We start from the raw sequence: 14,013 nt of genomic DNA, 5'->3' as shown, positions 1-14,013 counted from the left end.
ACATCGTCTAATAAAAATCAAACCCGCAAAATGATAATTTGCGTAATTACTGGTGGTAGAAAGTCTTATGAGTGCGCACGGGTAGGTACGACCACTGCCTATTTCTGTCTTGAAGCAGTAATGCGTTTCGGTTTGAAGGGTGGGGCGGCCACTCTGTAAATATTCCAGGGAAAATAAATACAATAAATAAACTACACAGCACGTCGAAAATTTTACACCTTTTATTTTATTTAAATTCATACAAAAAACGTCCATTAATATTTATACACATAAGAACGCATTTAATTTTATCAATGACACAAGTGTGAGTATCGTATAGTATAGAAAACAAAACATTTAAGAAAATCTTCTCTATTAGAGGCTATTCGTTCTCGATTAGAACTAGAGATGAATGGATCTTCATTATTTCTGTGGATACTTAGAATATTTGATAACCAATTAGCTTCTTTTAATATCTTAAATGCGTTGATAAGCCCGTCCAGTACACAGGTCACGGTATGAGAAACACGAGCTGTGACGTAGAAAGTCTTGATTGGATCCCAAAACATTTATAATCAATCAAAATCCTACTAATAGAAATGTGAAAGTGTGTTTGTTTGTCCTTATTTCGCGTCGAAACGAAGCAACAGATTGACATGATTATTAAAATTTATAGTATTCAGTCAGAAGAGTGACATAGGCTACATTTTATCCCGAACAATACGTAATTATCACGGCAAATTACACGGACACATTTCTTTGATCACGCAGCCGAAGCCGCCGGCTACAGCTAGTGAATACATAAGTGAATTACAATCTATTCATGCCTTTATATTTTAAGCTGACAAGAAAATACATCACAAGTCATTAAAAATTAAATTGCATTAGGTATTATAATAATTTCGTAAATTTTTGCAAGTTTTTTACGTAGTCTGTATGTACAGTGGGCCGCAAAAGTGCATGGATAGTACAATAAAAAAAACTGAAATCAACGCCATCTATGATTAATAAAGTACACTAATTAGTGGTCGCATTCTTATAAATTAAGGAATATAATTTGTATTCTTATCATTTTAATAAAATATATTTTACTAAATATATAATCATTTTACGCATGTAGTAAACAAAAGCACTAACGTCAACTTTTTATTTATTTATTTCAAGTGTTCATAAGAATAAAGAGATTAAGATATATAGGGAATTCTGTAGCTGACCGTACTTATAGACTCACTACATTAATTACAGTTATTTTGTATTCCAACATACAAACATAAGACATACTTTGAAACCCTGAGTTCTTCTTAATTTATGAAAAAATCGGTTGTCTGTAAAGTCGGCTTACTGACGATAGTTGAACGTGACAACGTCATAAGAAAATACTGATGGAATGGTTTTATTTTTCAATTATCGCAATTATCGTTGCTATAAACAATTGACACTACATTCACTTTTCACTGAACTTCATACTTGACGAAAACATGTAAATGCAGCTGTCCACGCGGATGCATCGCTCACTCAAGTAGGAGAGAGACAGATGTCGAACGCTGCCGTACGCGGAGGCCGATGGTGCTTCTTTGTTGCTCGTTGCGCGCTCTCGCTTGCACTTCAAGCCTCAAATGGAACGCCTCAGAGTGAGGTAACGCCGCATGAGTCATGGTTTTTCGTGCGTGCAGCCGGCTCCATCGAATTATAAGACGTTGTCACGTCAAAAAGCAGCCATGAGTTAAAACCATAATACACCCGCTACCTATCGGGCCTTAATAGTTTAATAGATTTGCTAACAATAACTGCCCAAAGTTTCAAATGAATCAAATATTAAACACTTGAGCACATAAAATCCCAACAAATATATAAATATTTATTTTTTGTATTTCTGGCGACAAGATTACCGATTGGAATTTGGAATTTTTGTGAGTGGTACATATCCAGTCTTGAACCTTTAATACAGTAACCGCTTGAGAATGAGACAGGCTTAATACCGCAAGACCTCGAGCACTATTCAAAACAAGATGCTACAAAAATTTAATAAGCCAAATTTGAGGGTTACTCTTATTTATGTTCTTCCGCACAAAAACCGATTTACCTCTGTTCATCCCTTTCGAACGTTAAGGTTTCACGTGCTTCGTCCCTTTTTAGCTTCAGTTCTTATTATCGTAACTTCCTTTCTTCGGGGAACCTTAATTGAGTTGTTAAAAATTATATGATACTTTTATTATTACTTATGTTAAACAAGCGGAAGGAGATTGTGAATTTTTTTCATCAAATTCTCGAAACTACCATCGTAAAGTTGCTATTGTTACTTTGCACAAACTAAAATCACTGTTAGTGGTTTACAACTAAAGACTAAATACATTTAATATCTTAATACACATATGTCCTTTCGGCTTATATGCAGCGATTCATTACCATCGTAATAAGACCCTTAGCTAAAGTTGAAATATATTATGCTATGTACAAAACTATGTGCAAATGTTTTTGATGAGTTTGCAGCCAACTTGCGGGAATGCGGTCAATGCCCCATAAAAACTGGCAATACCATAGGCACAATTATGTCAGTTCCTGTTGGAGTCTCATTTGAAGAAAGATAAGATCATAGCGCCCTAAAATTAAGAGGAAGAGTAGATTTATCCTACAGTTTTAAGCATTGGTCGCGAGGTGTATAGTATCAGGGATAAATATTGTTAATTTCAAGTCCATCCTATGAAGTGATTCTCGTGTTTCACTTTCATTAGCTTTGGATTTCTAATATCATGAAATTAAAGAAATAAAACAGCGTGGCGATCGAACATGGTTTTTTTTATTGCTTAGATGAGTGGACGAGCTCACAGCCCACCTGGTATTCAGTGGTTACTGGAGCCCATATAAATCCACAACGTAGATGCGTCACCCACCTTGAGATATAAGTTCTAAAGTCTCAAGTATAGTTACAACGGCTGCCCCGCCCTTCAAATCGAAACGCATTACTGCTTCACGCAGATATACACAGGTGCTATAGTGAAACGTTTTCGTAGTCTAGCGGTGTTGCTTGTTCGACTCATTACGCTGTTTTTAGGTTCGAGCCTGACTAGGTATTTGAGGTATACTAAACATCATCATTTTTCATAATTCGCTCTTTTTTTCATTGCTCATTACATCGGATTTTGTTTGTTTATAGATTACTAGCGACCCACCTTCGCTTCGCTTCGGAAACTGTAATTTATTATTGATTTTTCCACTATTTAATGGATGTTATTGTACATACAAACCTTTCTCTTCAATCACTTTATCTTATAAAAAAAAACGCATCAAAATCCGTTGCGTAGTTTTAAAGATTTAAGCATACATAGGGATATAGGGACAGAGAAAGCTTCTTTGTTTTATACTATGTAGTGATATTTTGTGTATGTATAACAAAAATCGAAATAAAAGGCAATACTAAGTTATTTCATAGACATAACGTGTAAGGTGCGTGCTAAGGAATCGAGTCGAGTCGAAATCTTAATTATATTGTAAAATAGCTGTTCCCACTTTCCAGACAGAACTTAAAACTTTGCCGCAAAAATAGAAAGATTAGCCCAACCCATAAAGGCTCATTGTGAGCCGTCATATAAAGATATACATATACATACACACACAAATAATAAATTAGTAATTAAATGAAAAATACTCACACTAACCATACTGAGATCATGTCTTACATTTAGATACAATAGTTTCTATATTAAAATTACAAACATACATTCGGGTATAATCTGTGATCATAATCGCGTTAAACAGTAAGTGCTATTCTTATTCGTTTTCGTAATCAGTGCAACAAAGTTTCCTTGTAGCCCAAATGCCTTATTAAGCTCTCATAATATACTAATAGGCGATGAATATGGTCATCAAAGTGGTGCACATAGTATCTCGAACCTAAGTTCTAGCCGCCTGGTACTATGGGACTATCTTAGTAGCAAGGCAGAGAAAACTTTGACGCATTAATAGGACATAAATAATTTGTGTTTACTTTATAATGTGGCTCAATTATGTGGTTTGTTTGTTTTAAGCGGTCTTTGATAGCTATGTACTGAAGATTATTGAGAAATTCAAAGTCTTCATTTACGACTGACTAACGACAGAGCAATTGACTTAATATAATTTGACAAATGTCGTTCGCATTCTAGTGAAATACCAAGTTTATCCTGCGGTTCCACCCGCTTTATTTTTGGAATGAATAATATGTTAACACGTTTATGTATTTGTTTACTTTACACACTTGCTCATTTTATCAGTCAATCTAAATAAGAATATTTTAAGTCAAACTAAATTAAAAGTTTAAATTTTAAACTTTGAATATTAGATTTGATAATAACTTCTTTTATTACTTTCGATATCATTAAGGAAAATAAGACAATCATAATATTAATTTTCATTATAAAAATATTGTTCTTGTTTTAAAGTTAATACTGTTTATTAAACAAAGAAAAAAAAAGTTTTATTGAAGCTCACTGAAATTGGACGGTTCCATTTTCCCAAAAGATTCTGAGCTCTATCGCACACGTACAAACATTAAAATAACTTGCAGCTGTTTTCTTAATACTCTTCAATACACAGCCACGAAAATAATATAGTATCCTTTAATATTATATATCTAGGTCCTTAAACATTAATAGCCTAAGTGAAAAAGAAAGCTAAACAGATGTTATATAACACTATGCTAAATCTAAGCGACAGGCCGTGACCAGAATTCATTTCATGATACCTATACGTTTTCATTTCGTTCTGTATTGGAATAACTGGATCGATTATAAATGTAGGAGCCTCGGTGGTCTTAACGACCTCCCTGGGACATGGTAAAGTTTCCGGGGGAAATTTCAAAACATTCCTTTTAACTCCCTTCTTCGTTTGGATTTCATTGGCGGCTTCGACGATGTCCTTGAGATCTCCTTTCTTCTCCGTTATGTTCATCTTCTCGTTGAGGGTTTCTATGGTCAGTCCAGCGTGCAGGATCTCCTGGTTGAAAGGTGCATTGTCCGTTTCGGGTATTTTGTTGTAAGCAGAGCTGACGATTGGTGGGTCCAGTCTACATGTCACGTTCTCTAACGAATCCTTAGTGTTCTGACTTTTCGTTTCATTCCTCAAGGCATGCATCCATTTTAAATTGCAATTGCATACAAAGCTGTTATCTGAAACAAATAAGAAAAAGTTGAGATTCCTTTGTATCCGTGCCGTTGAGTTTTCGTAAACCAAAACACCCAACAGACTAATTTGGAATGACATAATTTTATAATAAACGTATTATACAGCGCTATCCACTCCTACCCTACACTGTGCTCCAACTAAGAACACCCGGAGGGTACATAAAAGAACAAAGTTCCTAAGTGCGTTAAAGTTAATAACGTCTCTGTTCCAACATGACTTAATATTCAAAACGCGCTAAGTTTATCAAAGAGGAAGTATTACGTATTCATTGTTACCTTCGAGCAGCAAGTTGCTATTCTGCGGCTTCAAATTATCGAGGATCGGTTTGATATTGTCGTAAGTCAAAGCGTGAAGCTCGTTCGAACGCAGGTCCAGCGAACTCAGGCCCCGCACTCCCTCAAATAAGCCAGACGGTAGGGACCCAAGCTTATTATCGTCCAGGGACAGTTTCCGTAACTGCGATAATCCGTCGAACGCCCTTTCAGAAATGAATTTCAAATCGTTTTTTCCCAGTAACAGCTCCTGCAAGTTCCATAGCTCGGCAAAAGTGAATTCGGTCAGATTCTGTATTCTATTCTTTCGCAGGTCCAATTTCCTCAAGTTCGCTAATCCATCAAATGTGCGACGATTCAAATTGTATATATTATTTTTATTCAAATCCAACTCCAATAGATTGAACGTGTGTTGGAACGTCCCATTCCTTATCGTTGATATATTGTTTTTCGTGAACACCAGCTTTTGTAGTTTCGGCACGTCATAAAAGGCCTCCGCGTCTATGTCTAAAATCGTATTATCTTCTAAATTTATCGTCGTTACATTTGGCAAGTGAGCGAACGAATACTGCTGTAATGTTTCTATTTGATTCTGCGATAAGCCAGTTTCTCTCAAATGGGTGAGATTAGCGAAAGCAAAAGATGATACTTCTAAAATATTTCCGTATTTTATATTGATGGATCTGAGACGCGGTAAGTACATCAGAGCTTTGGTCGGCACGTAGCTCAAAGCGCCTTCGACTCGAACGTTGAAAGACAATGCTTGCAAAGTGGGCTGAGAAGCGAAACTTTGCCAGACGAGGTCGTCGCGAGGAATTCCGCCATTGAATATCCAGCATTCCGCTTTAGTCGCATTCCTCGGTTCCCTGGTGTTTTCGCAATAGCAATGCACTTTTGAGTCCCTGTCTGTTATGTCGCAAATGTTGTCCTGAAATCCTCCTGACCTCTCTTTCGTTCTCCGTTTGCTGCTGTCCCTGGCCTGCACGTTCATCGACATCTCATTAACCAAAGCGAACGTGATTAGTATGTAGATGACTCCGGCGACGCGTCTCTCCATTTTATCTGGAACAAGGAAAATTTGGCGCTTGATTGTCTCGTCAATAATTGGATTAGCTAGCGAAATTCCCGGGGTGATTAGAAAATATCAAAGGTGGAATGTTTAAATTACGTTATGCAAATATGAATAAACATGTAATTGAGGAAAATTTACTTGGGAAATATTTGAATATTTCAGAACGTATCGAACAAAGTTATTCTAATTCAAAAATAATTGAATTTAAATTTAAGCAATTCACCTAAAATCACACGTTTTTTGAGTTCAATGAACTTGTCTCGCGTTAAAGTGTAATTAAGTACAATTAGTGTAAATTATAATAAGACCGCTTTGCCCAACTCTTGTATGATTGCATCAGAATCATATTAAGTTCTGACCTAAGCAAAGTAACCTAAGCACTATTAGAGTGCGAGGACATCGTGCCTAGTGAATATATGTTATAACTTGACAAAGAACAGGTTCAGTGCTTGTTGACGATTTTTCTTAGTACTGAAAAAATATTTTCTATTTGCTCGATGTCAGTCATGACGATAGACGCTTTTATATACCTTTATATACCTAATTTAAGAGTTCGTGTGTTACCAATTCGGATTCTTAACAATAGTTAAGCCGAATACGGCTGCACGCCATAAATTGTGTGAAAAACTCCTATTTGTTATGGGAAGAAATTACTGTTACAGCCGTATTATGAGCAGGCGTTATTGAAGTTGTCATGTCCTAAAAGATGATGATGAAAAGAGGTGGTAGATACCAATACTCTGTCTATGTCTACCGTGATGCAGTAATGCTTTTCGGAGCAACCGTTGTACTGAAAAATCTAAGAATTCATCTCTCAAGGTGGGTGGCAGCATTTACATTGTAGATGTCTATGTGGTCGTTAGAACTTATGACGTCAGGAAGTTAGCACAACCGCGACAGTCGAGGTGGCTGAGGTCGAATTTTTATTTTATAGTATACTATATAGTCACTATAGTATATGGGACAGGACAGGTATATGCCTTCCCACCTTAGAAATGAAAACGAAAGTAGAATGTTGGTATCTATCAAAGTGACCTCAATATTACAACGATTTCTCATCAGAATGAAACCGTCAGGGAAATTCTTGGGTACCTAGCGGTACCACCAGGAAAGGCGGTATTATTTTCCCTTACACAACAAACAGTATTGCCCACTGACATTGGTAATGTCATGTGTCCTAAACACTACTAACTATGATAAAATTATTCAAAAATAATCTCACAACATCCAGAAATAAGTCTGGGAGAGTTTGTTGAAAATTACATAATTTCATTTCAACATTAATTAAACCTTGACTAGGAATGGTAGTGCAAGGTAAAGGGGGAAGAGGTCGACCGAAGAAGACATGGATGGAGTGTGTGAATGACGATATGAGAGAGAGAGAGAGAGAGAGAGGAGTGAGTCTTAAGATGACGGCTGATAGAGGAGAATGGAATAGAAAAATTCTCCGTGCCGACCCCACCTAGTGGAAAAGTATGGAGACAAAGTAGAAGATTTACATATTTGGAGAAAGATAGTGACTGCAATTTTTTGACGACAGCGTTAACATCAGGAAAATGAAAATCTGCTGACCTGCGTGGTCCCCCACCCTTTTATGGCTGAAATAGCCGCCATCTGCCATCATTCCGATACTTTCACTAAATTCGTACTATTTACAACGAGTTTTCGCCATTAAAATAGACAACCATCTTTTAAGGAGCGATTCTCTTTCGCGCGCCTCCAGTTCTAAGCTCGCAGCCGTTCAAGCCTCGCAAAAACTGATTATACTGTGTTAATTTATTCCTCAAAGCCCCATGCCGTCTATGCAAGCAAAAATTACGGTTGCATAAATTAACCAAGGTCCGTGTGTCCGAGACTAATCCCTTTGTGAGATTACAAAACGCGGCGGCGATGGCACTAGAACGTAATTTAATGTGTCAAAGGTCCTTACAGTGAGGACTGCGGAAATGAGAGAGATCCTTTTATATTTAAGTAATTTTTTTTAAACGATTATTTGGTGCGCGATATTCCTGCCACGAAGCAATCATGAGATCTGGTTTCTAGATGGTTCCGGTGTTAGTAGGTAATGTGAGTGCACTCTGGAAGATTTTAGCAGTTTCTGTCGCGAAGCAGCCCCGGGAATGTGAGCTCTACCACCCATATAAGCAATAAAAAAATCAGCTTGGAGATTCGTACAACCACTATTCAACACTTGAATTTTCATCATCGACTAAGGACGGATGTCAGCGTTTATTTGCAGCAGCAGTGGACTGTTCTGATGGGCTTTAGTGAGTACTTATTACACTAGGTGAGCTGTGAACTTGTCTTCCAATTGAAAGCAAAAAAAAACTTTAACAATTATATACACTCAACTCACTTAACATCAATAACTCAATCTGGTGACAGCGTAGTTTAAATGCCTTACGGTAGGTATCAATACCCTGGGTATTTCTGCGAAGAAGGCTTTATTTGTTGGGGATAAACAATTGAGAGTTCAATATCATGTCTCGAAGTGGGTAACACCATTCGCGCCACCGCTTCACGTCAGGGTTATGAGCTCCTCAAGACATATACGCCATGAATAATAAAAACTACACACGCTCCTCTCTTACAGACTTCGAAAAAAAGTAATGGAATGTTGGCATACTGGTGTTTCCTTATACACAAGTCAAGTAAATCTGGCGTTATTGTTTTGCGACTATGTCAATATTACATTTACTGACTCTCATTGAAAATTGTGGTTTGAGCCCGTCAAATAATAGTGTTTATAATGTGGATTAACCTAGATTTACCTACATAAGAGAAAAAAAAAAATCTGGGCAGACTGTTAACCATCTTGGCACGAGCCTAGTAGCAAACCCAGAAAAACCACTGTACCAAATTTCCAATTTCGGCATAAAATAGTAATTGTAAGCTGATGTCACGCCTCTCTCTCTCTCTCTTTATCGTTCCCTCACTGCTGAGGATCGCAACTACATGTGATTTTCCTTCATAGTTTTCAGTCATGAATGGCATGAATCGAACTACCACCAACCGCTTACTTTATTGAAGTGAAACTTCTTTAGAATCGTTGTGATGTGATTTCAAACTCGATGAAACGAAATGATACGAAACGACAAAATAAGTGTGCCGTGATTGGCTTGCCGAAGCGGCTCCGAACGGCGCCGACAAAACACGAAGCTCTCCACACGGTCTCGCGTCCCCGACTAGTTCAGTGTGTTTTTGACGTCCGTGCATGCTGTCGTGGCTCTCGGAGCGCCCTGAGATACTTTTATTTCTATTTAGTTTGTTATCAACAGATGTCACTGCACGTAAATTCAATAATTCCTGAATCGCGGTGACGAGATGTTACACAGATGTTCTCGTATTTTTCTTGCTCAATCACACTTACCTGGCGTAGGGATACCGTGAGCATGCAGGCGGTTCCCCCAGGGTGAGGCTGCTCCATTTCACTGCGGAGTGGTTGACCCTTGCGATTATTTTTATTTTTTATAAGTTTCACTACTACCGTGTGTGACTTGCACATACACACATAATTTTTTTTAGTTCTGACTGTGGCGCTAGCCATCATAGAACACAAGATATTTGACAGATTCCTGTATCTAACTCACGACATTTTCAAGATAAGCTTGGCATATATACAAGTTCGGAACAATAACATTAAGACCGTCGGTTACCGAGCAATTACACTCATTCGATGTTTAAGATATTTCCTATGTCGTTAAACCACCCAAACTGACCATCTTTCTGGTGTTCTCCCCATGGCGCGCTTGCCTTCTTAGCCAAAATGATTAGCTTCACGTTCTTCGCATATGGCACTACATGGTACAATCTAAGCGACCCGAAACTAATAAGCTAAATGTTCCGGTTTAATATTAGCATGTAATTACACGTACGTTATTGCGTTTGCATTATTTGTCGTCTAATTGAGAGATTTGCCGGATAAATTGTGGATGTATGGTACGATAAATTGCGTGGCTGCTCATAGAAAAATGAGCATTATTTGTTTAACGTGAGATGTAATACTGAATGTATTGTTTTTTTTTTTATTGTTTAGATTGGTGGACGAGCTCACAACCCACCTGGTGTCAATTGGTTACTGAAGCCCATAGACATCTACGACGTAAATGCGCCACCCATCTTGAGATATAAGTTCTAAGGTCTCAAGTATAACTGCCACGACTGCCCCACCCTTCAAACTGAAACGCATTACTGCTTCACGGCAGTAATAGGCAGGGTGGTGGGACCTACCCGCGCGGACTCACAAGTGGTTCTGCCAGTTGAGTAATATGCACGAGCACTACAGCTAAATTTTGAAAAACAAATACTTGAAAAAAACAAACAATTAGCTATAGTGAAAACGGTGACAGAAAACAAATGTAAATCCGAATCTAAAACAATATGCGATACCCAGTGGACGAAATAACTCAAACAATATCTTTGTGCAATCGTTCGTTTCCTTTCCTAAATACGCCCCGGGGAAACCTGGGCTGAGGGGAGAAACCCTCCACCCACCCGTCAAACTCTTCTGCTAAGAGATCGTGATAAAAAACAGACTCCAGTCTGATATAGCGAGATTTATTACGGAGAATCTCTCGAGAGCAACAGATATATTCTTTTGAGCTTAACGATTCGGGACCATGGCTCCGTCACACCGCTGTGTAAGATCTGAATGAAATTAGAATTGTTTGTTAAATATATTATCAATTTGAATAACTGATCTATTTTTTTAAATAGTTTACACATGGCTTCTACTAATCTAGAAGTCAGATTTTTATGACTGTAAAAGCACATAGCTTACAAAAGTCTCACATAGAAGCCTCAATGACTATGAATACTTGTGATAACTATGTGGACTAGAATAATTAATACGCTTTTATTAGCTTCAGACGTATGTATGTTAGTATGTAACGGAATCTTTGAACATGATTTTGACCCCCTTCAAAACGTCGAATTAATTGCATTGTATCAGTAGTTATAAATATTTTATGAACAGATATGAGTAGAAGAGTTATTTTGATAATATCCTGAAAAGCACCCCACGTTTTTTTACAATAAAATATTTTTTTCTTAGACTATTTTTAATTGCAATTCATTAAAATTTATTTTCTATTTTTAGTTGAATTTTCTATAAATGCGTATTTTGTTAGTTTTTTTAAACTATTATCCCTTAATGATATCAAGTGTCACACACGGTTAAATATTGAATACTGCACTCTCCAATTCCCATGTACTAATTGTATACGAACAAAATTACATGTGACCTTTATGTAAATTATGTATTTAATTAATTAAGAGTGCTTTCTTTCCTTTTGACTACTTTATTTTAAAAGTACACAATGTGAAAAAAATAGCCTTGATACAAAATTAATTAAAACAAAATGCGATGATTTACAAACACGCCTTCATTTAAAATAACGGCGTAAACAAAACCGGTAATAACAAAAAAAATACAAACAATGTAATTCAAACAAACTGGAGATAAACATAAATCAGGTGCTTATTTATTTTCGGCACGGTGTGACGGGTTCGCGAAAGAGTTGACTTCGCTCTTTGCACTGTCAACTTCTACAGCTTTGAAATTCAAATTTTACAAACGCATAATATTTCGTAAAGGGTGCACTCACTCTCCGGATTCATTTATTAAAGCTGTTTTTTTTTTATTTCTTAGACGGGTAGACGAGCTCATAGCCCACGTGATGTTAAGTGGTCACTAGAGCCCATAGACTGGACATCTACAACGTAAATGCGCTACCCACCTTGAGATATAAGATCTCAGTATAGTTACAACGGCTGCCCCACCCTTCAAACCGAAACGCATTACTGCTTCACGGCAGAAATAGGCAAGGCGGTGGTACCTACCTGTAAAAAGACCACCACCTACCAGTAGAATAGAAACAGAAACAAAGATGAAGTTATTTCATTGGTAGACCAGCCCACGTGCTCCTGATGGTAAGCTAATATCACAATTTATGATCTCCATCCTCCAGCCAGACCCTGGTAGGTACACGTTGCGTATTTAATGTTCACGAATGACTTCATCGGTGAAGGAATAACAGCGTGTATTATAAATCAACCCGCAAATTTTTAATTTACTAGTGGTAGGACGTTTTGTGAGTCCGCACGGGTAGGTAGGTACCACTAGCCTATTTCTGTCGCGAAGCAGTAATGCGTTTCGGTTGAATGAGTGGGGCAGCCATTGTACTGTAAAAACTGAGAGTTAGAACTCATGTCTCAAGATGGGTGGCAGCATATTAACCACTTAACATTAGGTGAGCAGTGATTTCATCCAAACACATAAGCAACACAAAAAGGGCCAATCCATTCACAATTGCTATCAATAATCTTCAAAGGCAATAGGCAGCGGCTTATCCGTTTCCAGATGTCCTTTTTTCTGGTACTATCTTACTTTTTAATAAGACGTGCTTCAAAAAACATAACTTGAAGAGTCCCAAGCGGAAACTCTGGCTTATGCATCTGGAATTGCTGTATCCAAATCATCAAATCAAAATTTTTTATTCAATATAAATGAAAGTACATACTTGTTGAACGTCAAAAAGAACTACCGCCAATTCACAAAAACTAGCCTCCGTCCTGAAAAGAAGTGGCAAGAAACTCAGCGGGCATGTCTTTTTTTGTTTTAATATTAGTTTCTTTTTTAAATATTCATTTTTACAAGAGTTCTTTTAACGTAACAATTATTGCAATATTGAAATGCCCGGAACGATTATCCATGAGCAATTATCATGAAGCCACGTCTGTATTTGATGCGATTAAAAATGTACTCACAGTGTGTAGTCACCTTAACATACACTCTAACTTTTCTGTATTCTCTTTGTAGAGTTTGCGTTGTTTTGTGTCGTGCAGTGCCCATAATCATTTTACTGAAATTATTAGTCGTGTAACGAAATAAAATTTACATCAAGGAGCGTAGTTTGCTAAAGACGCAATAAAAAAATATATAAAGAATTGTTTATTTTGATTTTCGTGAATCGAAGATATTTGGAGGTTCCAAATATTATGACACAGTTTTCATAGATTACTTTTTTTTATTATTTATTAGCTGACCCGGCAGACTTCGTAGTGCCTCAATCGATAAATAAAAGATACATCAAAGGGACACATCAAAGGAAAAACAAAATTGTCTGTTTTTATTTAATTCCGAGCATTTTCATATTTATCTACCTTTTAAACCTTCTCTGGACTTCCACAAATAATTCAAGACCAAAATTAGTCAAATCGGTTCGGGCGTTCTCGAGTTTTAGCGAGACTAACGAACAGCAATTCATTTTTATATATATAGATAGATTACTTAATATGTTATTTTATTACTTAAAGGGTTATTCGTCGATATTCCTTATCGTCTTAATTGGGGCAGCTAAAATGAAAACAGTGAACGTGAGATTAAGCCGTAAAGTAGATTTGGTCAGAAATAATTGTGATTATTTTAATTGCAATATGCCAGACGTGAATGTATATAAAGTATTTTTTATCGCCGTAGATCCATCACCTTGGACCAAATTTACCAGTCATCATCTAGTAAAGTATTGC

General features: G+C 37.0%; 1 protein-coding gene across 1 annotated transcript in view; it reads right to left on the bottom strand.

The window, feature by feature from the left end:
- Window positions 1–254: 254 nt before the first annotated feature.
- LOC105841549 (connectin) overlaps window positions 255–14,013 on the bottom strand; it is a 277,288-nt gene continuing 263,529 nt past the window's right edge. The window contains exons 3-4 of the mRNA XM_012689870.4: window positions 5,415–6,473; window positions 255–5,123 (exon numbers count right to left, since the gene is read on the bottom strand). Coding sequence (XP_012545324.2) covers window positions 4,612–5,123; window positions 5,415–6,468 — 1,566 coding nt within the window. The 5' untranslated portion in view covers window positions 6,469–6,473 and the 3' untranslated portion in view covers window positions 255–4,611. The remainder of the gene's footprint in view (window positions 5,124–5,414; window positions 6,474–14,013) is intronic.

The sequence above is a fragment of the Bombyx mori genome, chromosome 18 (genome assembly GCF_030269925.1).
Source record: "Bombyx mori chromosome 18, ASM3026992v2".
NCBI lineage: Eukaryota > Metazoa > Arthropoda > Insecta > Lepidoptera > Bombycidae > Bombyx > Bombyx mori.
Note: the sequence above shows the minus strand (reverse complement) of the source record. Positions and strands in the feature narration are given on the sequence as shown.